The sequence below is a fragment of the Periophthalmus magnuspinnatus genome, chromosome 4, assembly GCF_009829125.3.
Source record: "Periophthalmus magnuspinnatus isolate fPerMag1 chromosome 4, fPerMag1.2.pri, whole genome shotgun sequence".
NCBI classification, from domain to species: Eukaryota; Metazoa; Chordata; class Actinopteri; order Gobiiformes; family Gobiidae; genus Periophthalmus; species Periophthalmus magnuspinnatus.
In genome coordinates, this window is record NC_047129.1 from 3557672 (window position 1) to 3585659 (window position 27988).

Here is a 27988-nt window from a genome sequence, read left to right on the forward strand (position 1 = left end):
TCAAATATGCTAATGGCCCCACAGCCTGCCCCAGTGGAGAGCCCCGCTGGTGCCTGGGAAATCTACCAACACAGAAAGAGCTTAATGAGGGAGGAACGTGCACTCTTTAGGTTAGACTTTGTTCTCATTCATATTCAGAGAAAAGTGCTTTTAAAGGTGTGGTTTTAAAATTATGGAGCATATTGTTGAATAAGGAAGTACATGACAGAAACAGACTTACCACAAGTGTTGTCACAATAATAAAATTTCAAACTCGACAATAGACTTGATGCTCAATACTGATTTCAACCACAATGATAATAATGTCTTTATTTAGACAATATAATGTGATCAACATCACAGTGCTTTCTGTTATATTATCCAATCCAATCCAATCCAACTTTATTTCTAATGCACTTTAAAAACAACAGAGTTGACCAGAGTGCAGTACACAACAGACATTTTAAAAAACATGGATAAATGACAAACATACAAATAAATAACTACAAACTGTACACTATAAAAGTCAACATATCAGTGAAAAGCTAAAGAAAAAAAGTGCATTTTAAGAACTGATTTAAAAGTAAGAAGTGACTCAGCCTGTCTAATGTGCAGGGGCAATGCGTTCCACAGTTTGGGACCAGCCACAGAGAAGGCCCGGTCCCCGCAAAGTTTCCTCCTCGTTTTGGGGACCACCAACAGTGAAAGATCTGCAGACCTGAGTGAGCGAGCAGGAGCATAGGGATGAAGCAGGTCGGACAGATATTGTGGGGCGAGGCCGTGGAGGCATTTAAAGACAAATCAAAGAATTTTAAAATCAATTCGATGAGAGACAGGGAGCCAATGTAGGGACATCAAAACAGGAGTAATGTGTTCCCGTTTTTTTGTACCAGTTAAAAGGCGAGCAGCTGCGTTTTGAACATATATTACCATGTGGTCTTCTATCTGTGCAATCCCTTAGTCGTCCAAGTATGTTCCATAGTGGTCCACGGGCTTATACTGGTCTGTGTAATCTTATACTTGTTCTGATACAACTCAAGAACATGCAAATGCTATTCGTGTGAACATTTTAGTATTGATACCTACTCAAATGAGTATCTAGTTTTCATACTAGTTTAGGTATTGATCAGTATGTGATTTCTGATACGTCTGACAACCCTAATTACCACTATTTACTTAAAAAAAAATAGAGTTGGATAATAATTAACCTGTACTTTAGAAAAATACAATTCTAAAAAACTTGTAAAAGGCCCTGGAAAGAGTAGCTGTTAATTACGTGGCTAACAGGGAACAAAAGAAATAAACAAAAAAATATTTTGCACTCTGGTGTGGAAGAATGATTAAATCCATCTATCCAAGATTATTCAAACATAAGTGAAACAGAATAAAAATCTGAATCAGAAGACTTTTATTGCCATTGTCAGTGAACACAACTCACAAAGTAGGAACTTTCTTCGGTGATAAAATGCAACATAAAACACTGAATAAGTACAAATAAGGGCATGCATAAAGTTAAAAAAGATAAGATAAGATAAAAGATAAACACAATGTTTGGATGGGGAAACATTAAAGGTGCACTATGTAACTTTTCCATCACTGGCTTGTCTCTATGGAGATCTTAATTTGTCTAGAATGTTCCACAGTATGGCCTTGAACTTGTCGCATTTATTCAGTCCCAACTGTTTTTGGTCTTAAAAGCGTTTTTATATGAAAAAAAGTGTTTACATGAAAAGTCTATTTAGTCTATGCTATCTTCATGAGACATTCATGTGTCCAGAAAAGTGAAGAAGGTCACCTTTACAACATGACAAAAAACCTAAATTAATTTTAGCACAATACAGATGCTTTCCTTTTTATCCCAGGCAGTAGGGTTGTAAAAGTATCAATCAGATACTAATCAATATTAAAACTAGTATCGAAACTAAATATTCACATTTCCTGCTTTCCCGTCTTTCTCTCTCTCTCTTCCTGTCTCTCCATCTCTGTCCTGATGTTGTTGGTAGTAGTCAGCCAGCAATGCATCTCTGGGTCTGAAGCACACTTCAGCCTGGACACACACTGCACTGGCAGGAAGGCGTCCCTGCTTCACTGCGCCGCATGGGTCACCGGTTCTACACGAGAACACCCAGCCAAAATCAGCCGAGCGAGAGGAAGTCCTACCTGGGAACATGAGTGGACACTGTTTAGGACAGCTATAACACAGTACGACATGTTAAAACAGAAGTGTGACGAAAGTGTGCTTAGGGATAGTATTAGAGAGCTGAATATGTCACCATTGTGAAAGGCAAAAATGAAAGGTCCTGTAAATGACTTTTTCCGCGTGTATCTGATCAAAATCTGTCTTATTCCAGTACAGCTCTTGAGAGCAAAATAAGTGTCCTGCATGCTGTCTGCATCTTAGATTAGCATTTAATGTACGATAATCAGTGTGCAATAAGTGTGTATCAGCATGCTAGTTGCTTATAGGGTTACTGTCACACCAAAACTCCGCACTGTTCTCTGGGAGCTGTGAAAAGCGCATATAAAATCATCACGGTGATTAATTAGAATGTTCGTTCTGCATAAGGTAGGAAAGGAATAACTTTGGCCCACAGCAACTGGACTAGTTCTGTTTTTCAGACTTTTAAGACAGGTACAGGACCTTTAAGTGAGTGTACACATAAAAGTATTTTAAAATATTACATAGATTGCTGTATACAGTCATAGAGGAGTTGTTATGTAGATTAATACTGTAACATTGGTTGGACAAGTTTGTGCACATTTTGGTGAAGGAAGTTGGATAGATTGTATCATAGCTAGTACAAATTTTTGATTATATATATGCAAATTTGTCAGTGAGGGAGAACATAACTTAGATGTCATAATATATTTTGTTTAGCCTGGGACATACAATGCAAGAACAAGAAAATCTGAATTTACTATGAAAACCTGTCTTGTAGATGTAACTTTTTATGTTCATTCAATAAATACTGCATAATTCAAGCAAAGTCAAATGGATTTTCTCAAACACTTTCCTTCAACTTCAACTAGGAATATAATCTCTCAATAAATCACTAGAATTAGGCCTAAATTGTGGTTGTATGAAACGAGAATCAAATGCCAAAGCAAATTTCCATTGGAAAGAAATATTTGATCTACTGTTCAATAACTATTCAATACACTACAGTCCTTAAAACATGTAAATGTAAGTCAGATTACAATTAAAAACAGACATGTGGAGAGGGGTTGGCCTGGTGGTGTCTCCTACTTGTCTCTATGTAGTTGGGTAGGCAAAGCAGGCTGTGGGTCATACATACTGCACCTTTAAACGCTATATAGTACCCCAATCAATATTTTTGGTTTCTCATCAGTGAATCGTCTTCTTGTCCAGCTATAACTCTCTCCATGGATAATCTCTCCCATCTTTACATAAAAGAAAGGTCCAGACTATGCTGTGCCTTCTCTCTCTCTCTCTCTCTCTCTCCTTTGGGACATCTCTGAGATGGAGTGGTGTCCTGTGGATGCAGCGAAGGTCTGTGGGGGTCAAAGGGGGAAAGTAAAGCTCTCCTCTAGTGGCAGACTACATTATTTATTTGCCCCTTTGCGCTATCCATCTCCTCTGCATCCTTTACCTATATACAGTGTAACGTGCAATGATGGACGGTTCGCCTCAAGGTGGGGCTAAGTGGTCTTATATTCCCAATCATGTGGCGTGGGCGGGGTTAGACTCTTCACGTTGTGGGCTGCTGCCTGCTCTGCCCTACACTACTGCACTACTGTACTCCCTATGACAAAAGCGAGATGATGGAGACAGCCCAATAAATCCATACTGGGTGATTCGCGTAGACACTTACTCGTGAATTTTTTCCGAAGCAACTCGTCTTCTTCTGTGAGTGGTGATCGCGGGAAGCAGTGGGTTTTACGCACAGCTTGAGCCGACTCCAGCCAGGCACTTCATCTCACAGCTGAAAAGGAGAGATAGAGAGTCAATTTTGTAAAACGACAAACGGTGCGGTGAAAGGAAGCATCCAAACGGGAGCATCGCCAGCCACATTCCCGCGTGTTTTTTTGTTTTGTTGCATGCGTTTGTGCAGGATTGCCACGGGAGCGCCGACACTCACTCACCGAGACTTGCGAGATTAGAGCGGAGACGGAGAGGCGATGGACGAGCAGGCGAGGTTGATGCACTCTCACACCGGGGTAGGCATGGCAGGGCACCCGGGTCTACCGCAGCACATGCAGGAGAGCTCCGGAGCGGACGGCGATGGGAGAAAGCAGGACATTGGAGACATTTTGCAGCAGATTATGACCATCACGGATCAGAGTTTGGACGAAGCGCAAGCCAGGTAAAACCAGACGCACTGGCCCGGCACATAGTGCGAATGAAAAGACCCGGGAAACGTGGATCGAACTTGCGCTTATTCCGAAAAAGGCGCGCAAATGATTAAAACACCGCGGCGTAGCGATTGGTTCTTGATAATATTTATGACGTTAAAAATGTAAATAGGTTTTTATTGTATTTTTTATCGCCTCTACATAATTATCACTTCATGCACATAAGATTTTGAATGACAAATAAAATATGAATCTAAATTGGATGCATAATTATTAATTGGATAGTTTCTGTGCGTAATAGGCCTACATGGTTAATTAATACATCTGCAATTCTGTAGAAATTTATCAGAGCAAGAAGCATCTACTATAGCCTGCTATGTTGCAATAGGCTACAGAATCAAAATATAGCCTAAAATAGTGGGGCATTATAATTCATATGAAAAATTATAATAGAAAGCAAAAATAAAGTCCAGGATATTCCATTTCCCCATGCTGTACATCTTTTATGTTTTTTTAATCTTTTATTTCCCAATACTTTCCTAAAATGTAATAATTTTATGTAAATGTCATAATTTTATATATTTTTGTGTGTTTAGCATACCCAACTCTGCTGTAAACCTTGTGAATTCATAATGATTAGAAATAAGTACATTTTGCTTAATAGTTTGCTTAATAAAATATTTCTAACATTTTTTTTCCCCCTTGTTTCAGGAAACACGCTCTGAACTGTCACCGGATGAAGCCTGCTCTTTTCAACGTTTTGTGTGAAATTAAGGAAAAAACAGGTAAGTGCTACTTTTATTCACGCTCATATATGACAAACACTCCATGCTGCTATAATGCTTCAAATTATCCAACAGAACCTGGCAAATTTCATATTATTAGCACTCAAATCTTGTTCAAAGTATGTCATTTTACCAGAAAGCCTTAATTTTCTACTTCTAGAAAAAAATTTCAAAGCGTTTTTTTCCCAGTCACAACACAATCGCAGCATAAATTTCTCTTTGACATGTATTTCCTCTCTCGTCTTAAGTCGCTCAAACTCTTTCACAGTATGGAAACTGTGGACAATTGCCTCAAAATGGAGCTTATCAATTATGGTGTCAAAATAAGAATAAGGGTTTTTTGACGCTATTGTAATGCGCAGGTTTCCCCCTCGCGACTTACTGTCAAGACAAGTGAAGGCGTCTTCCTCCATTGTGTCTTGGCAGTACCCGTGCATTGGATTCTTGCATTGGCTGATGTTAACGGGAGTGTGTGGACTATAATTGGTGTGAGAATAATGTAACAGAGAGGCTTCCAAAATAGCCATGTTTTTGAATTTGACAGTGTACAAAAATGAATAAATGTGTTTTCTTGTAGTATTTTGCATGGTGTGTGTAGACTTTAAGGATTACAAATGAGGTTAAGCTTTTCGTAGATATTTGAATTAATGGTTATTGTTGATACACAGGGAAAAGTAAAGTGGCATAATTCAAAAAATCTATTAACTGTGTTGAATGTACACAAGATTTTAAATTGAGCTGTAATAAATAATACAATTGATAAGATAAGTACTTTTTTATAGTGTGTGGACAATGTAAGAATTTTACATATTGCAACTTAAATTCTTAAATGAAAAATGTAATGAATGTTGAGAGGCTATGGGTCTGAGCATGTATCAATGTGTAAGAGAGATCAGTGAATATAAGGAATATTTGTAATTTAGGTTGTAATAGCTGTCTTAGACCACAGCATCACTAAATACAGTCTTTCCATATGCAATATTTCAAAGCAGTGTGTGCGTGCTTTCAATGCATATAATGATATTTGAGAAAGATAGTATGGGACATCACTGTAATAATTGAAATTTTAAAATTTGTCACTCCTTGTGTGGGCTGCTCATTGTCAACCAGTTTGGTCAAGCTGATTTCGAGCTACTGTGTCCTCAAATTTTTAAAATAAGGGGAAAAAATGCAGTATTCTTTGAATATAATTTTATTTACTTGGGTGTTGTTGCCTTTATTTACAAGTCTGACTACAAACTGATTAAACCAAAAACAAGGCTAAAATATGATTTAACACATTTTCAAAATGTGTAAAGTGTTATTGTGCTATAGTGAATTTCTTGTTAGTTGTTAGCTGATATTAAAGGTACATTATCTAACTTTCTGGAGGTGGCATGTCACTTGCAACGGATGTCCCAACGTCCGGACGGAAATTAGCCTTTGGCTATAATCTGGTGTGTTTACTTTCATGTTGAATCGTGTCTGTTCATTCACATGCATTGTCCCAATCAAATAAGTAAATAAATAAAAACTTGCATGATTCCATGGAAATTAAAACTATACTTTGGAAATTTCTCCACCGACATAGACACTTTTTATGCCATAGTGGGGAATATTATAACCAATGGAAAAAAAAAACACACACACAGATATATATAATATATATTTTTTGGGGGGGTGGTTTAAATGTACATACTACATAGTACCTACATACTTTAAGATTACAGTAATTTTTTATGCATAGTGTAATCCTACTCTAAGGCTGTATTTACACTTCACACACTACGTCAAAGTTGAAACTAAACCTGGACTAGACCAGGACTAAGCCAGGACTACATAAGGACTAAACTAAACGATCAATTCAGGACTAGATCAGGACAAGTGAACACAACCTGTAGTTCTCAAATAAAAGTACAATTATCAATTTACTTACCTCTGCCGTCTGTAGTAGCTCACACTTGACCTCCAGGCGGCATCGCTCATCTTTTGTTGTTTTTTTTGTTGTTTTTTCGTCTGGAGTTAGTTTTCTCTCAAGTTCACCTCCTCTGTCTGACCACCCCCTCTCATACCTCTCTCTACAATACTCCCGACCCCCTATGGACCCCCTGCACCTCTCTTGACCCTAAACCAAAGCTCGTAAATGCGTACTAAAGTAATTTACCACCACTGCTGGCCCTAGGGGGACAAATGCTTAGCTTACTCACAGTATTTCATCGTCCAATCTGAGTATAATTGAGTGTATTGTTTATGGTTTTAATTAATATTTTTTCTTGACAACATAGCTACACTCTCTAATGTGAAGTTGACAACTGTGTTAGAAATAGAGGGGGGAGATTTATTGAAAACTTGATCTGTAAAATTAGAAATTCAAGTATCAAGTGTCAGCTTCAATAAAAAATATGGGGAAAGCCTAAAAGCTAATAAAATACAGTGATAAGAGATACCTCTATACTTTTATGGTAATTTTTACAGTTTATTTATCAAGTTTACCAATATATCACAAGATTTGGTTGGTTTCTACTAAAATAACAAACATATTTTAGAGATATAACCATTTTTTCAACCAGAAGTTGCAAGTGGCAGTTTAGCACTAGCATAAGTAGTTGGTAAACATTATTATCTCTTGTAAACTTAATGCAGTATTATCCAATGACAAGATTTTGTACTTCTACTTCAGTAATGTGATTTTGCAGTACTTTTACTACAGCTGGAATACTTACTCTCTACTCTTGAATGCTGTTATCTGTGTCTCCTCTTCTTTCTATGCGTTTTGTTGTACTTTCTTTTTCCCGTGGAGGGGGGGAGTGACAGAGTGGTGTTCGAGCCGTACTCCCTGCTCCGCTCCAGGTTCACCCAGAGTTCGAAGGCTCTTGTACAAAGTGACTAGGCCTTTTTCCTGCCTGCACCACGTCTTGTGTTCAGTTTGTAAGGTGAAGTGGAGAGACGGGCAAGAGAGAGAGAGGAAGCTAAAAGGACATAGTTTGGTTTTGTTTACTACCCTTCTGAAGACCTATCTTTATCTCTGCATACACTTTTTGTGTCTAAATCACCTATTTCTGGGTTTCAGATCACATCACAACATTTTATAAACCAATAATATTTTATACAGATGATACATTTGAATACTATACTCCATTATTTAAAATATGTTTGCTTTTCTGTGTATTTACTTGCAACAAAATGTAACACTGCCTTTATAATACACCATTCAACAAGTTATCAATATAAATTACATGTGGAAATAAGCATCATTAAAATAATATTATTATTGAATTCTGAGGTTGAGCTTTTTTAGGGAACATTATCTGCTTATAACAGTAAATAAAAAAGTGATTAAATTTTTTTCAGGAAATTTAAATTTAGTTCATTCTAACTTCAAGGTAGTATTGTGGCTTGCGATAATCCAGGAATGCACAAAAATGGATGCAATTGATTTTTTTTTATTACATTTTTTTAATACAGTTTTTAGTGTATTTGATATAATAAGCAAACCAACTAGCTAACATCATTTTCTAAACGACAACCGAATCAGTTAGCCTGCCACGTACATATACATTTCAAAGTCCTGACAGCACCTGTGGGACACAATGGCCGATGTTGATCCTGGACTTGAACTTTTGACCCCTGGAATGTGTATTTTTACTGCGATGAAAAGTGGGATGGTACTCCGAAATACGGCGTTGTATAAACAAGCGCACAGACGCACAGGAAGGAGCGCTTGATTTAAGGTCTGGGGTGCTCCTCTGTACCTGCTCCGGTCCAAACACACTTCAAAGCAAAGACATTTTTCACGTTCGAGGCCACGATTCTGTCCGTGAGAAAAAGGGAGACAAATCCAAATCATGAGTATAAAAACATATTAAGTTTGTTACAGAATTTGTGTGGAATGTGTGATTTTAAACAGACATATAGAGTTGTGAAGGTTTTCAGCTGATTGGTATAGTTTTAAGTACATAAGTGAACCACCCGCACAATTTTCATTAAGTTTAATGTAGTATTATTTTAGTAAATATTGGTTCAGAAAAGAATATGGGTTAGATTATAGTTATGGTTTAGAAAGAAGAATCTTTACTTGAACTGTTATCCAACTGTTTGCACTGTAAATTGTGTCAAAATATATGCAAAAAACGTTATAAGCACATTTGAACTAAAATAAAAATATGCTAAATTTAAGATTTGCAGAAATGCTTTCTATCCACATTTTTTAAGATTATGTAATTGTAAGCATTTTAACTGTACTTTGTTGAGTCATGAAAAAGTTGTTACATTGAAATTATGTTATATAAACTGTTTATTGGCAACCTTAAAGCAGATCAATTATGCAGAATTGACTTGTGTGATTCATGCATGTTTCAGTAATCTTTATACTCCTTCAAGATGTCATTGACCTGATCAATCCCCATTTTCACAGTCACTGGTATAGAATCACTGCCCTGTACTTACTTTGTTCTCCAACTTTATTTTCTCCATCCGTGATACTCGTAGGATTTGGCAGCATTGCATAGTCATTTTAGTACAAATGAAAAAAAAAAATCCACTGCTTCCTAGGAGTGGATATCCATAGGAGGAGCTGACAGCCACATGGCTCTTTGTTGTGACGTTTGCGCTGAAATCAGCTCCCATTGAGCACCACAGTTTTCTAATGTGGAAGGCAACTGATTTGTTTCTTTTATTAAATAATTTTATATCAATATTGCAAGATGTCCAAATTACAACATAATGATCCACAGGTGTCATAAATTATAATATTGCGATATTACTATATCACAGACACAAGCACATAAGCTTCCATAATCCAGAATGTAAAAGTTCAATTAAGTTTTAATATGCACAAGTAAATGAAACAAAAATAATACAGATATATTTTAATAATTTTCCATATATTTTCCTAACATTACAGTTATGAATGAGCAGCCATTTACAATAACATAAAATAAAAAGTGCAAAATTAATAAATGCAGGACTTTTAAATTGAGATAATTGTGAACATTTAACTTGGGTACTTTTTTCTCTACTTCCCTCTCTCCCCTGCTTCACTCATTACCTTTCTCTCTTTCTACACCGCACTTAACAGCCACTCCGCCTTGCCCTTTCTGGATGTATCAATTATCATGTCACAGCCCAATCCAAATGTTTGCTATTTACGTGTCTAATAGAGCTGTCCAAGTAATGCGATATGTATATTTTCAAAGGCGGTCTGTTCGGCTGATGGATGAAACGCTCTCTCCGAATCAGATAACAAATTCTTGACAAACTGATTTGGAAAAGGAGCTGCGTTGACCTTGCCAGACACTTCGCCAGCATCATAAATCTCCAATCGTGTCAAACATAACCGCAGCACCTCCTCACATACGCTGTTTCAGTTTTTCAAATTTTTTTCCCTCCTCCAAAACCTCAACAAAGCCTGGTTTTCTTGCGGTCCATGTTTGCGTAGTTTTAAGTTTCAGGGCCAAAGGGTACGCTCCATCTCTGAGTGACTGGTTGGAGGTGATGTAATGTTGTTTTTTGCAGGGTGCGAATGTGAGGGTATGCGGTGAGTGTTTGACAAGGTGAAATGAGCCACAGGTTTGATTATAGTGAGAGGGCTGTAGTGGTGGTGGAGTGACTGCATTGACTTCAGTTCACTGATTTTGCATGGCCTTTCTGATTGGTTGACTCAAAAGAACTACTTATTGTGAAGTAAAAATATTATAATTTTGTTGGATTTTTTCACTATAATATTTATGGATCATGTATTTCAATGTCTCATTGATCATTTCAGATAAACAATATGAAGACTAAATTTAAATTAAATAAATAAGTAAAACATTTTGACTTTTCTAACTTTTGTTGTAGGACCCATTGTATAGGTCCTAATCTGCTCTTTGATAACTACTGGTTTAAATAATGATTTATAATATTTAGAATTTTGACAGTTTAGACAGTTTACATATTATTATTATTATTATTATTTGGTGTTAAAAAATGTTCAAGATACAAAATATAAAAGCATGACAACAAGTTGTGCTGCCCAGGTGAATTTATTTTCAGTAACTGCTACAAAATGTGGTTTCATAAAGCTGGTCACATACTACTAGAATAGTAATCTAGTTGATGTGAATGACAGTAGATGAATGATTTTACTATTGTTTGGTCATGATGTCAATAATTGTAAAATTGTGATGTGGGTTCTCACAATGATCATAAAACTAAAATGTTAAATCTGTTTCCTGTTTCAAATTGAATCAATATTTTTAAAGTAAATCCATCTAACCCCGTTCCGAGTTCAGAGTAGCCTGTTGTCTCCTGCTCCTCTTCTTCTTCCTGGTGTTGTACCTTCTTACATTTTAGTTTTCTCTCACTGCTGAATCTGCACCATTTTGTTCTGTTATACAAGCTCTGTTACAGCTGTTTCCCCCCATCTTTGCTCGGGCATCCTCTCCCCACAACAGGAAAAGTCTAATGCGGGACTATTGGGATGGCTGTATTTTTATCGACTATATCTGCTTTATTGTTGTGTTGAAGAATTTAGATTTTTACATTAGTAAATATTATTTGAACCAAGTTTCATACCACATTTCACAATTTTAAACATATCAATGAGCAAAAACAAGGACATTTTGAATGCCATAAAACATGCATGACCAAAGTGGAGCCTGTCGGCCAACCTCGATCCTCCAGAGTGTCTATTTTGTCTTGCGAGAGGGTGCCAAAAATGGGTATGTATTTTGCTCTATCTTTGTACTGAAAAGAGCATACCATACCACTTAGCAGCCTGACCTGTTACACAGGCAAAGCATGTACACTGCACATTCATTAGAATCACTGTTCATTTAGTTGCATCAAGCAGTGTGGAACTGCATGGTTTAAGAGGCGTACACATTTTAGCCACCTTTGTATATTTTATAATGGGTTTTATACTTGGAATGTTTTTCTTCAGCCTCTTTCTCTACCAAAATTGTGCTGAAAATATATATAACTGACACCTCCCAAAACCAAAAAACTAACCGAAAATTATTTTAGCGTACTGTTTCACCCCTGTAACTCATTCAAAGATATCTAAAACAATATTTTACATGGAAAATCACGTTTGGTGCCAGCACGGTTAATATGGCTCATTTTGCCCACAGAGTAGTTTTGACACACCATATATGTAAATGAATACAAGAATGACATACATTTTTAGAGCACAGTTGCTAAGGTCTAAAGTACAAGGTTAGCTGGTTTTATACATAAAAAAATGAAAAAAAAATCCTAAAAAAAAAAAAGACTTAACGTGGACCTGTTATGCAAAATGTACTTTTTAGGGCTTTTAACCATGTTATAGTTGTTTGTCCTCTCATTTCCCCTCTCAGAGTTGTCTTTAGCGTGATTCATGCATGTAATCTTGATACTCCTGTATTCAAGATGTCATTGTGCCAATCAATCTAATTTTCACTGCTATCAGTGTATGCCCACTGCTGTTTTTATTTCGTTCTCCAATTTTATTTTCTTAATCAGTGATGCATGTTGGATTTGACAGCGTTGCATAGTCATTTTGGTGCAAATGTATCCACTATACTTGCTACCTACACGACTCTTTGTTTTGATGATGTTAACGGCAATGTTGGCTCTCATTGGCACCACAGTTTTCTAAGTAAGCGGACTTTTTGATTTTATTAAGTAATTTTAGATCAATATTGCAATTTTAAATGTCCATATTCTAACGACAATCCACAGGTGTCATAGATTATAACTATATAGCAGACACAAACAAAAGCTGTCTTCTTTAAACCCTTTTGAAATGATCTTTCAGCCCTACTCTACACCATGACTGAATTTGATGCAGAATCCTAATCAGTTTTGGTGACAGTCTTGTAGATGAGTGTTAATGCCATTACCGTATAGAACAATGCAGTTACATTAGACATTATGCAAATTGTCAGAGGCCTAATTGATACATGTTAATCATATTAAGGAGCTTAATTATAGGAATCTGGCTGTGATGGCTTTAGTAATTAACACCGACATCACAGAGCTAGGATTTAGCTAGAATTTAGGCTACAGCATATGGTATGAATAATGCAATATGTCATAGCATTGAGGTATGGTAAAAGTTCAGGCTTCAGCAATCTATGTATATGTATATATTTTGGACTTATGAAAAGTATTGTAATGCATGTAGTGGAATTTAGTGGATTGATACACTTTGTTTTTGGAGTAAATTGTCAATAGCAATCAGCTTTTGGTCTTTAGTCCTTAGTTGATTTGGTCATGCTTTGGTTCTTACATAGACCTGCTGTAGACCAGGTTTAGATATAGCGGTGCCTGGAAACTCACATATTTTCTTTGATGGAACTTAGTGTGGAAAAGTCCTCTCTGTTTACACACATTTAAAATCAAATTATTTGCAGTTGGTTTCAAAGGCTGTACAATTTATTGCAATGTAATTGAAATCTCTTGAGTCTCTCTTTGAGTTTATTAAATATCAATAGATAACAAAATTTCCTCTGTAAATAACAAAATATCCTGTCTTTTTATAGAAAAACCAACATGTTCTGAAATACATGGGATTCTTGTATTAGTTTATCAGTTCATATTTTGGTCTTCATTCAAATGTTAATGCTCCTGGAGTTGTTTATGTACTCTTCAAATAGAATCCTAGTTTCTAAAATTACTGCAAATGTAATCCACAAAACTAGTCAGAAAAAAATCTTCATATTGTAATCTACTTTGACATTTTGTCCCAAAATAACGTAGCCCTACAACATACGAATGAAAAGGGAAGCAATACTCTTGATAACTTTACTTTTCACTCTAAAAATAATATTTAAAATGTAAAATTTGCATGATTGTTGAAACAGACATCACTTTTTCTAAAATCCTACATACTTATGATTAGATGTCCTATGGTTTGTATTACGAGCCACCAAAACTAATATTACTGCATGAATTTTCCTAGTTGTTATTTTCTAGCGTCTATTTTTCCCCAGTACCTTTTCGGAGAGTATTTTTTCAAACCAAACTGCGCCTCTTCTGATATGATTAACTGCTCTATTTTCACTGATGAATGCTTTTCTTGGTCTCCTCTGAAGCCGCTGGAATTCTGTTTGTTGAAAATATTACATTTGCTCCGCAGTGCTGCTGTGAATGTGGAGATTAGAGGCCGATCCAAGAGCAGTTTAAAAAAGTAAAATAGCACCAACTTCCATATTTTAGCCTCCTGTCGACTGCTTTAGAGAGGCATCGAATGTACTGAACAAGCCATATGCTATATAATGTAATAATTATATGAAAAATGTAAATATGGGTTTTATTTCAAAATAATACTTATCGCAATATTAGCTGTTATAATATCCATATTGCATGAAAAGTAATACTGGTATTGGTAATTTGGTAAGTCTTAGTATTGAAGGTACACTATGTAACTTTTATGGCAGTGCTTTTCTCGTCTCCATTATGTGCCAGGAATGTTCTACACTATGTCATTAAACTTATCTATTTCAATGGAGAAAAGCAGGTGACTCCACCAGGCCCAGTTACAGGTCACATCTATGAAAATATGACCTCACTCACTGTAAGAATGCATGTTTTTTCCAGTAACAAAGCAGCATTGAGAACACATGTAAATGACTAAATGCTAAATACACAGGTTTAATACCATACTGTGGAATATTGCTGGCAATGCATTCACATCTCTATGAAGACAAGCAGGTAGCAGACTCCACCACCTGAAAAGTTACATATTAGACTTTTAAGTTTAGATTTTGAACTCTCACTATGCAACATACTAGAGAGGTTGGTGGTTTAACTCCCACTACAGACAATTTGTAGTGCCATTGCATCCCTTAGGTTGACACCTTACCATCTCACCTGTATATAAGTGTTGAGACTAGAGATAGTGGTAGTCATAGAGGCCACCAAATGTGAATGCTATATAAATATGTAAAATGCTTAAAATATCAATGATTTATAATTTAAAATATATTTAAAACTATAATGTCTGTATTTAAAACATAATTACAATATGATATTTCACCATAACAGAATTGGCTGTGCTCCATGGCAAATACTTTATTACCTCCCAATTCCCTCTGTCCCTGCAGGTTCACTTGGCCTTTTTCCTCAGCCCAGCTCCCCTTTAATACGCTCCCAATTTAATCAAGTCCACATATTTGTTATGCACGTTAAATTGAACATGCAATGGGCACTTTTCAACGCTGTTACCATACCAACCCCCCTGGACTTCATTTTCCATAATGTACTGTTTAGGAATCTCATTTCCTCTTGGTCTGCCCATGCTACTTTGGCTATACCTCTAAGCTGGTGGTGTGTTTTTTTTTTTTTTAGAAGGCAGAAGAGGAGAAGCCAGGAGTGAAAATGACACAAATTAATATACACAGCTTAAAGGAGAGCAAGATTAATGGGTGCCTTTCGACGCGGTTTAGTCCCACTGTCAGTTGCCGGGTGCTCGTTGGACAAAATCAACACTAATCAACATTTATTCCACTTTTGCCCTGGGCTCTCTCTCCGTAGTCTGGCGGGACGGCAAAACCCCCGCACACCAGCCCCCACTCCCCCACCCCTCCCCGCACCAGTCTCGATACGCTTTTCACCTCTCATCCAGCGGTTCCATACATCATGGCGTTCAAAGCCCGGGAAGCAAGCAGCACGGAGCCCCCCCACCCCTTCTCCCTCCTGCCTCAGCCTGTATTAAAGTCATGATAGATTTTCTCTTTTCATTTGCATCGGATACTTAACGCAGCCCGAGTAGTGGCACTGTCACTTGGGTGGGGTGGGGTATTGTGTGTGTGTGTGTGGATATAGGGTTTAAGTGGATAGATTTTTTTGGAGGTAGGGTTTTGTATTGACTAGGGTTGTCACGACACTAACATTTCAAAATCGATTTCGATACTGAGGAAGAGACTTGATACTGATTGATTCCGAAACTACAAGGATAATTTAAAATACTCTTTCTTTGGACTGTAGATGTTATTTTCAACATCATACCTATATTACCATGTGACCTTTTATCTGTGTAATCCCTCAGTTATCCAAGTGTGTTCCATAGTGGTCCATGGACGTATAATAGTCTATGTGGTCTCATACATATTAGATTTATTCGATTTTTTGTAATAGTTTATTTGAAAAAAAAAAAAAAGATTAAATAAATGCAATATTGCAGGAGGCATACCCTCCACCAGACAAGTTATATAGTGCACCTTTAAATGAAACTATATATTGAAAACTATATGAATATGCAACTGCCTCAAGTGGGGGAGTTCAAGTGAGGGAAGGAGGGGTTGGTCGCACTCTTAAAGATAGGGTGAAGAGTTCAATCACATGGGAGGAGCTCAGAGTAGAGCTACTGCTCCTCCACATCGAGAGGAGCCAGCAGAGGTGGCTTGGGCATCTGTCCCGGATGCCTCCTAGATGCCTCCTTGTGGAGATGTCCCACCAGGAGGAGGCCCAGGACATGCTGGCAGGGCTATGTCTCTGGGCTGGCCTGAGGACGCTTTGGGGTCCCACCGGAGGAGCTGGAAAGTCTGAGGTTAGTAAAGTCTGGGAATTTCTGCTTAGACTGCTGCCCCCACAACCCATTTCCAGATAAGTAGAACAAAATAGATGGATGGGAATATGCAATGGTAAATTATACTTAATGCATCTGTATTATCCAGAATCTTATGTTTACTTTGAGTGGTTTCTGAAAATGCAAGTTTAGTTTAAGTTTAAGTTACAGAAATTAGGTCAAAATGTATGTTTTGTATACACACAATTACCACATTTCTATTAATTTCTGTATCAAAACCATTATAGTATTTCCAATTAACAGTAACCCTGCTTAAATCAAAATGAGTGATTATTAATATCACTGGCTGTATTTGTAGATGGATAGTGTGTGAGCTATGGAATGCCTTTAATTCGAGGTATATTTCTTGGTGATGGGCCCTGCGAGTGTGTTTGTGCCTGAGCGGGTGACAGAGAGATGAGCTGTGCTTGTGAAATCATGGACTGCATTAGCCCAGTCCTTTATGAGGCAGAGGAGTGGAGTCAGCACATCTGGGGCTGCTGCCACTCACGGCAATCACACTCTACATTCAGTGCTCAATCTGAGAGCTGAGAGGAGCTGGAGGATGAGGAGGGTTTTCTGGCGCTGAAATGTACATGAAAGAAATGGAAGTAGGATTATTTGGGCTGTAATTTGAATCATAATTATTTGAAACAATTCTGTATGCACTAGGACTGAATGATTTGGGAAAATATCAAATGGTGGTTTTGATTAGGTTGTGATTAGATTTGTGATTTATGTTTTAATAATAGGACTCTGCTCAAAGTTCCCCTATTAAACGCGTCTAGAAGAATTGACAAAAAAGACTGATTTATGAACTGACAAATAAATACTAGAATCACATTTCAGAACATGTTTCTACAGATTTTAATGACAGGATTGGCAATTTTTATACAGAATAAGACAAGATAAATGATGGTACTTTTAAAATTGAAAATTTTTAAATTGCTGATTGTGTCTATTTAAATTGTGATTTTGATTTGATTGCAATTAATCATGCAACCCTAATATATACTCACCAAAAATTCAAGTGTAGAGAAAGACTACAGCCTATATTGAGCATGCGCAATATATCGGTTTGCGTATTAGTATCGGTGAGATCATATCAGTCAGAAATCGGAAATGTAGCTGATATTTTGTGATGCATGTACAGAACAGGCGCTCATTCCAGTCACCTTTTTGTAACTGATTGGAGCAATAATTGTAATCATGATTACAGCTACTAAACAGCATCCTGACTGTCAGAAACATGGCTGCCAATCTGCACCAATGGCCTCTTCAATCACCAGCAACCCCTGTTATGATCACTTCTACTTGTATAGTGTTATAGATTTCTTGATTTAGTGATTTTCGTGCAACAAATTGCAAACTGTATTTTGTCCAAATTTAAATTCCTCTGATACCGGATTTGGTCTCAAAACCTTGTCTTTGACACTGTGTGCACTGTGCAACGGATGTTTTTCCACATTCTGTCAACTCTAACCTAAAGAATTTATGCACCATCACCTCCGCTATGCTGGTCTACTTGTATTGGTGCAAATATGTTGATCTAGTTTTTTGTATATCCTGCCACTTGTTTCTATTTAGAACACTTTGTCTTGGAGCCTGTATGTGTTGGGTGTCAACCAGAGAACACCTGACCATCACACCTTTGTATTCAGGCCCCAGTGTAATGCAGTTCAAAATTTACAACGTATCAATCAGTCATGTTCATAGTCAGTTATTTCAGTAACATTATTTCTTGCACAAAATGAAATATTGGGAAAAAATTTGAAACAGCAATTAATATGAACCATAATAAGACACAGAGTTCCCCTGCTCTTGTCTTGGTCAGTGAATGTCACACAGTGGCAGTGGCCTCATAGATGTGACACCCAGTGCTTTGTCAGCTCCTGCCTCACCTGCACCTCCAAAAATAAACCTCCATGCAATGTCTTACTATGACCCCATGTGGAAGAGCATGGAAGGGAGTATGCATGTAGTACATAGCATCCATCATGTTGTTCAAGCTCTCAGATTTGCAGATTATCAGGAAAACATATCAGTGAGCAGCTGCTGTGAGACTTGGATTTAGCTTAAAAAAAGTGATGCCCAGATATCATTTGATACTAAAATTAGATGCTTGAGCAAGTACTGAAATACAGATCCATATCTTAACTAAAATTATTTTTACTGTCTAAAAATCGTGAAAAACAAATTTGTTTTTTTGTCATCAGTTTGCAGCGGTAGGTATTCCTCACTTACCTATTCATTCCGATCATCCTTATTATTAAATGTGAGTTTTGCTGTGACAGTAAAGATAACTACAACTAGCCTGCTAACACACATTTCCTGATTTTTTAACAATAAAATGCTTTCTAATTAGATGCAAACAGTAAGCAGTGGACATATTTTGACCTCAAGAGCTGCTTACACAATAGATCTCTACTGGGCAAGACACATTTTGTGAATTCCCAAATACATGCAAAAAAAAAAAAAACTGGGTACAGGACCTTTAAAAAGAGTATTTTTAAATTATCATTGAGGTATTGTAATTTAGTTTGAAGTTTTAGTATTGTGACAACTCTTCCTCCAAGTGTTTTTCAAATGTTTCATAAAACTCTAAAATTAGCCTCAAACTAGCTCCCCAGATGCATAAAAAATAAACAACTAATACTGATTGACTCCAAGTAATTTATGCCAAATCCTTTTTTTTTTTTTTTTTTTTTTTTTTTTTTAAACAAACTTTAATTTCTCACCTACTCAAGAAGCTCCAAGTGAAAATCTGTTGGCTGGCTTTTTACACTTGAATTTTCAATTTGGCAGCATATTTGTGTGATAAAACGCGGATATTGCCAAGTGCAGTTTGTAATATGGGATTAGTTATCACCCACATAACTGTTCAATGTGTGAGAAAAGATAGCGATTACCATTAGCATATGAGTTCATTTCTATTTTGAGACTTTTCAGAATGTTTTTGCTTTCAGTTTTTATATGAAATGACTAGTTTGGAGGAAGTGTGACAAATATGAAAATTTTATAGGGCCAAAAATATGCATTAATGTTTTCTCCTTCCAGTTAGGCTATATTAAATACAAATTATAGATCAGATGTTTCATCTACTCTTTCAAATACTACTCTTACTTGAGTACCGTATTTTCTGAACTAATTCACACTTTTTAAATTTTTTTTCAGGGGTGCGACTTATACTCAGATTCGACTTATATGTGAAATTATTAGAATATATAATTTCACATCTTCGTTGTTGTCACACTGACTAGGAATGGGATGATATACGATAATATCATTAATTGCGATAAAAAAAGTCCGCAAATTAATCGTTAGTGGCATTTTTTAATAATCGGGATCATCGCACACGATTATAATCTCCTTTATAGCACCAGACAGTCTCATGTTTCCAGTTTCAATACAATGTTTAGATGTTAGTTCTGGTGTTTGTTCACAAGGGGGCCCTCTGTCATAGCAATGACACTTGTTAGCTTCTGTGCCTATTCTGAATTGGCGATGGTTCTTCACCATCAGTCACCGTCATGGCTAGTGGGCAGTGGATCTGGATCCCAGTGACGGCGCACTTTTATATCCTCCACTCAAGAAGGTGAAGTCTAATGTGTGGAGTTATTATGGATTTGAAAAACAAGACCAACAAGTTGAGCCACCAATCTGCAGAGTCTGCCGAAAAAAAGATATGGCTCCGAGGGCAAACATCATCAACCCCCCTGCATTGTTTGACAAACTTGAGCCGAAAATATCCATTGTAAGTAAGAAACCATGAGAAATAAACTAATGAATGTAGTTTGTGTTAGTTGGGATTTGTATGAATCCGTGTTTGTGTCCGCTTTGCTATCGCTAGGTTGGCGTTAACTGAACAGCATTTTGCACAGCTGATTGCACAGCTTGCTAGCAGCGCCGCATGGTTTTAAACAATCATGAATTAATCTGAATACTTTAACCTCCTAGGACCTGTGGACAACACATTTTGGGTCTATGCCACAATACTTTTTTTTTTTCTCTACAAGGTCCCAGTGTTCACATATGAGGACATTATGCTGCCTTGTTTAATAATTAGCGTGATGATATTGTTAATCACAATTATTTTGGTCACTATAATCATGAGTCTAAATTTTAATACTGTCCCATCCCTAACACTGACAACCCATTGAGGGCACTCTAGGTTTGTGTACCAGTATGACAGCCACACGGAAGCGGCGCTTCATCTACTTTCGGAGTTGACGGAGTTTAGAAGCAACACCGAAGATGAAGAATTTAATGGATTTAGCGATTTGGAGTGAGATCGAGAGTAAATTTGTTTGCGTGCTTGTTTTTTATGCTTTAGTTATCTGATTAATTGTTAATAACTAATGTTAACATACCAGACTCATATTCAGTTTGTTGTCTATGTGTTACGTTAGTGTGCTGTACTGCTATTCAGTTCTATATATGTTCTATATTTTATTGTTATTATTATAACTTGCCTTTAAAGATAAAATGTCTGTTCTTGTAATGTTACTCTTACTTGAGTACAGTTTTTGGCTACTCTACCCAACTCTGCAAACTAGGTTTGTTTTTCACCTTTGTAAGACTGTAAAAATCAGGTAGTTACACATTTAGCTTTAATGAGAAACAACCTGTGCATAAACTCCCAACATGAAGCGCTCCTTAAAGTGCGTCTGCGCTTGTCTGGTGATCGACAGGGGGCCTCGGCAGGGGGGCTCTCGACGTGCAATCCAAACTTTCTCTCTGCATTTAGCCTCCGGTGCTGTTTTATTTATCGGGATGTGATTTGAGCGTAGACCTGTTCGAGTGTGACAGCTCCGGGAGATTTGCACACATCCTCCGCTCCAGAAATAGCTGCAGCCGCCGTACTGTAGTTAGCTTCCTGTTTTATAAATGGACCCATGTTTTTTTTTTTGCAACACTACACCGGAGCATGGGGGAATACAGGAAGTGTCACTTTAAGTGGAAAGGACTGAGGATGTGGACAGTCAAAGATTCCCCTGTGACCTCTGCTGTGTAAGAGTCAATGAGGTTACATGAAGAGAGGGTATGCACATTTAAAGTAGGGACGGTTTATTGGTTATTGGTTATGATATTGGAGGATTTTCAGTTTTCATAGATATTGGTATTGGCCTGATATTGAAAATTTTGCCGATATTTGGCATTCATATTTTTTATCCGCCACAGTAACAACGCATATATTGGATATCGGCTCAAAAAATCCCCATCCCTAATTTAAAGTGCATTTGACATTTGTCTACTCTTTTCATAAAAACATAGTTAACATCATTGCATTTAAGATTTTATTAAATACATTCCCTATTTTTTTAAATAGTATTTTTATTTAGTTGGACATTTTAGTTCCTGTTTGGAAATAGACAGCTGATGTGACATATGTTGAAGTAATTCTATAAATGTTAGTTAGTAACCATAATGTTAACAAGGGCCATATCTTCTCTGAATTGCATTGTGTAAATGAGACAGAATCTTTGGTGTCATGATGACATAGGACATAGGAAAAGGTAACGATTGATTGTTCAGAAAACAGCACTGAGATTATTAAAAGCAATATTGCCTGAGAGAGTTGAATAGTCCATGATCAAATGGCAAAAAATGTTAAGATTTCTTTTTTGTTATCAGCTATTTGGTTGGTGTTAGGGCATATGCACATTTCTTGATTTAATTGCAGTTACAATTATGCAGTTTGTATTTTTTACATTTTAAACACATCCAGAACCATTAAGCATTTGAAAGAACCCAGCCCATTTCAGAACATGTTTGTAGAAGCTTAAACTACAGGGTTGATAAGTTAATTTCCATAAAAATAGACAAGATATTTTGTTATTTACAGATTATATTATGTATACTGTTACTAATACTAATACTTGGTATGATATTGGATTATTGCATCAATTACAATTACTATTTCAATTTTATTTAAATATGTTGCTGTACCACATTTGCTTACTGACAATAACTATGAAGGTTCTTCATTTAGTAATTTCAAGACTCCCTTCTTGTTAAAACTATATCTAAGGAATAATCCAAGTTTCCCCATATCCGTATAACCTTATTACTCTTTCTCTGGTCATATATGAACCATGTGATTACTATGAGTACCTTAAAGTGCCCTATGTGCTCTAGTGCCTTGGTGACATTTTACGAGCAGTGGTCTGGAGTAGAAAGGTGAGAGTGAGACCTCTGAGTGGAACTGGGCTCTGTGTAATGAGTGGAGAGATCATCCTGCAGAAAAGACAGTATCAGACACATAAGGAGAGTAACTCATCGCAGAGCATAGAGTTCACTATGTTAAAGGTTACACAGGGAAGAATGGTGGAATATTTTACCTGATACAATTATGGTGTGGATGTTGGTAAGTGCTGAGTAATTCAGAATAAGCCTTTTATGTGTGCAACAACGTTGACTTGTAACTGTATTGCTCTTTTGATGTGATTACTTAAATTGAGTTTAATCTCATGCCAGTTTTGAATGTGTTGATGTCTCTGTTGGACTTCTGCAATGTAAAATTGACCCTTAAATGTGCACTATGGAACTTTTCTGCTCTCCCCTCCCTTTGCTCTCCATGCTAAGTCACTCCACCTTCAGAGCACTATCACAACATAATCAGCATGCATCCTGTTAATGAAACTACTGCACATCTCATCAGGTTGTCAAGTTGTGTACAGTTTTGTATCATGCATGCATATCAAATTTTGATATACATGCATGATTTGGAGCCATTTTCAGAAATGGCTCCAAATCAGGACTTGACCAGGACTAGAACAGGACCAAACCAGTTCTTCAGAACTGAACTTTGCTCAAACCAGGACCAAGCCAGACCAAGTATGAAGATACTTTGGATAGTTAGATTTTACTGTTGTTTTCAGACCTGTTTAAATACATTATCATCCCTGCTCCCACTCAGTGCTCATCATCCCCATCCCTCCTTATTGGTTGAGTTGTAAAATCCCGATGTTGATGAGTTAATATTCTGAAAACAGCTTGGAAATAAAGAGCTTTTGAGGAGTCTGGAGGATAGTGTAACCTTGATAAAACGCCTATCGCACCGACACTGATTCTCACCATCCATCTTCATCTGATATGAAGTATGCAAATGGTGCCATCGGCTGGGAGTGCGCCACTGTGCTGTTAAATGGGCCATTTCAGATGCGCTTTGTAGCATGCTGCTGACTTCCCCCCAAAAACTGGCTGTCAGACGCCGGGATACTCTTGATGTCTTTGTAGAAGGCTGTTTTCTACCTTTACCTGGGAGTTTTTGGCACAAAAGCGGCGCTCCCCAACTGCCATACAAATGAGCTGCATCGCCGACTGTGTCAAAATGGCTCCTCGTGAAATATTAACAGCTTGTAGAGGGGTTTTACACAGCTATTCATTTTCATACTCGAAAGCCAAGTCGTATTTCTGCACTGTCAAGCCACTGCAGCAACCCTTTTCACTTGTGTTGTAGTAAATATCGCAAATCGGAAGCAGTCATATTCCTAAAAAAAAATACGCAAAATGCAATTTAAACCTATACTGCTTAGCACATACAAAATAAACAATTAATACTTACTAGACAATAAACTAGACAATAAATGGGTGAATTACACTGGTCAACACTAAATTTATTGTCTAAGATTTTTTAGCTGATTTAGGATAATTTTGATGTGCTGAATCCAAAAATCACATTGGTTTTGCTCAATCAGATCAACGTTCTGAACTAAGCTACATATTTGTTTTTGGACGATTTTGTTTACATGTATGAGTATTTTCACGTCATATGATGCAAAATTCTGTTATATTTCTCGCTATAAACAAATTCTGAAGATTTTGCATGTGCTGGCTTCGACTAGAAGATCTTGCAAAAATAAGCCTGACATATTCTGCTACATCTGCGGTGAATACACCAATGTTCCTAACAGGAATCAAGTCACAAGTTTCATAAAGCGTGCTTACCATGCTTATTTTGGTATTAAACTTGGTGACCAAGATGAAGCTTGCCACACATGGCATGCAAGTCATGCACCGAGTATCTGCGTCAGTGGACTAAAGGCAAGAAGAGTTGTCTGAAGTTTGGAATTCCCATGGTTTGGAGGGAGCCGACATCAATAGCTACTTCTGGGCTATTGATGTGACTGGGATCAACAGAAAGAACCGAAGCAGCCTCAAGTATCCTGACCGTGAATCAGCACGTCATCCTGTTGCTCACTGTGATGAAATTCCAGTACCTGTCTTTGTAGAAGTTCCTGACATCAGTGACAAAGATTCCTCCAGTGTGGTTTTAATGATGATGCTCCACATCCTTTTTCTCAAAAGGAGCTAAATGTTCAGGTTTCCTGAGAATCTGGGATCACTGAGTGATGAGCAGGTGAAGAGATTCCATCAGGACATAAAAGAGATGGAGACCAGGTATCAGGGACGCTGGGATGCAGTCATGATGGCTGATTACTGTTGGAGAGAGACATCCCTGCTGCTGAGCATTCAAGGGGTTCATAAAAACAGAAGTTCATGTCCTGAATTTTGCACAATGATAACGTAACATTCCAATTTACATGTACTTACCTTTATCAATTAACATAACGTAACATTTAATTAATACATTCTGTTAGAAAACTATTTTTTATCTCCTAAAACATTTTTTGGATGAGAAATATTAAAGAAAATCAACTGATAATGTCACAAAATTGTAATCAATTTAGTCAGAAGATTGGATTTTTCAAAATCAAATTAGCATAAAAACCTGACTGAGAAAAATGGATATCATTTTTGGATCCAGCGGTGCAAAATGGTCCTAATTCAGTTGAAAAAACAGACAACTTTCAAAAATGTTTTTTTTTTGTGACCCAGTGTTATAAATCAATGCCAATCTACTACATTAAAACCAAAATACTTAAGGATACATTATGTAACTTTTCTGTTGGAGGTCCATCACATCCTTGTGTTCATAGAGATGCTATTGGAGTGTTCCATGCTATGGCATTAAACGTCTCGCATTTCTTGAAGTATTATATTGCCCAATAAACCGTGACGAGCATGGATTCCTACTGTGAGCAGGCTCACATCGCCATAGATCCAGAGAAGTGTAACCTGGGCTGGTGGTGTCACCTGTTTGTCTCTACAGAAATATATAAGTTAAATGCAATGCTGTGGAATATTTCAGATGATGCAATAACAGCTCCATGGAAATAATCAGATGAGGTACCCTCAGAAAAGTCTTTTTCAAAGTAGAACTAAACACAAAATCAAATTTTTTTCCCCTACTAAACTGTGCATATAGTGTTTTAATTGTATTATCTATTCTTCCAAGTAATTTTTTGGCAATTTCAGTGCAAGCTAGTTAAATTAGCAGCTTTCTGGTCAAAAATGCCTAAATGCTACGTCTCTAGTGCACATCTTGCATGTGGATATCTGTTTATGTGTTTAGTTTGACTTAAAGTCACAGTAATTTTACATAGAACAATCTTTCTTAACTACAACTAAAATCCCCATACCTCCACAATCCATTAAAGCTTAAACATGGCATGGTTCCCTGACCCTATAGCTCACACTGTCCCCTGTTCCTCTGGCTGTTTTTGGAGCAGGCCTGTCCAAAGATGGGGCTGTCAGTCAGGCCTGGGGCCCGCGGCACTGTCACTTTTTATTGAGACTCTGGAACAATGAGTTCTGCTGCTGCTCCATGGCTTCTCTGAGTGGACGTCTGGAGCATGGGGGCTCGAACTTTCATTAAATCCATGTTATCGAATTATGAAACTTGAATACAAAAAATGAGATGTTGACTTGACTGTTCCACAGTATGGCATTAAACTGATACATCACATTGAAAAACATGGGTTCAAGAGATCTGATTTGTAACTTGGCTCAGTGGCATCACTTCCAGGTCTCCATGTACAAATATGTTCCACAGTGTGGGATTAAACTGATCTATCTTGCATTTACTCAGATACAACATGCAATATAAAAAAACAAACGAACAATATAATTGTGAGCTTGCTTGCCACACACATACACACACACACACCCACACGCACCCCCCCCCCATATATATATATATATATATATATATATATATATATATATATATATATATATATATATATATATAGTGGCCCAAAAGTCACTGACAGTTGAAAAAAATTCATAATTCTTTTGTTTTTATTTTATTTTTTCAGAGCATTTAGAACTACCCTTCCGACATTAATATGAGCAAATATAGCACCGAGGAACGAGCCCTCATTGTACAGAGGTACTTTGAGTTACATGGGTCAAACTCAGAAACCCAGCAGTTACCGTCGACATTTTAATACCAGAGATGCCCCAAGCATAAATGCTGTTAAAGGAATAATAAGCCGTTTTCAAAGACAGGGATGTGATCTCCCGAGACCTGACTAGTCCCGATTTCTTCCTGTGAGGCAATCTTAAAGAAAAGGTGTTTGTGAATAAACCTCAGACAATAAATGACTTAAAACGTAATATCGAGGATCAAATAAGAGCCATAAGCCCGGAAATGCTTTCAAATGTTATGCAAAGTGTGTTGGATTGGGCTATTCAGTGCGAAACCAAAAATGGTGGACATTTAAAAAACATTATTTTTAAATTTTTAGGTTTAAAAAATTAGGTCATTTTTACTTCCCCTAGTTTAAGTAGTGATAAGTTCAAGTGTAAGTGAACAATTATTACTGTATATATTGCCAAAAATCTCAGAAGGTTCAGTTTACCTACTGCTAAAATTTGGTGGGTATGATATATACAGAATTATATGAATTATTGAAGATTTAAAAGTGTCAGTGATGACACATGATATCATAAGGTGGAGTGTTTTCAGTTTGAGAGTAGAACTCAGCGTACATATACAGTGTTTTGTGTGTTAAACGTGTGAATGAAACAAAGCAAAAATCCAGGTATGTTTGTGATGAGGAAACAACATTATAACAGAGATCAGATAATAGTATGCCATTAGTATGCATATTGGCCCTGTAAACCAGAACAGGGTCTTGAGTGAATGAAGCCAACACTTATTTCCCTGCATTTTTGATCTAGCATTTTTCTGGGTAAATTACTGGGAATTTGCAGGAAATGCCTATGCGTGAATAAAGCCATACAATTAGATCCACTGACCAAAATAACACACAGTTTGGCAGTGGGATTCCAGCTCCCATAGATGAACACTGTCATTGTGTCCTTGGGCAAGACACTTAACCCACCTTGCCCCCAGTGACTGTGTACACTGGTGTATGAATGTGTGTGTGAATGGGTGAATGGTTCCTTGACGTAGTGTGCTTTGAGTGTCTTGAAGGTGGAAAAACACTATATAAAATTGTGACTATTTACCAATTATCTGGTCAATCATATGGTTTCCTAAATTTCGAGCTTGGTTTATAGCTATAGATTTCTAGTGTTTTCCGGGTGG

General features: G+C 37.0%; 1 protein-coding gene across 3 annotated transcripts in view; it reads left to right on the top strand.

The window, feature by feature from the left end:
- Positions 1–3773: 3773 nt before the first annotated feature.
- Positions 3774–27988, top strand: part of pbx1b (pre-B-cell leukemia homeobox 1b) — a 102970-nt gene continuing 78755 nt past the window's right edge. For all 3 annotated transcript variants that reach the window (XM_033965031.2, XM_055221380.1, XM_055221381.1), the window contains exons 1-2: positions 3774–4304; positions 5005–5078. In XM_033965031.2, coding sequence (XP_033820922.1) covers positions 4120–4304; positions 5005–5078 — 259 coding nt within the window. In that variant the 5' untranslated portion in view covers positions 3774–4119. The remainder of the gene's footprint in view (positions 4305–5004; positions 5079–27988) is intronic.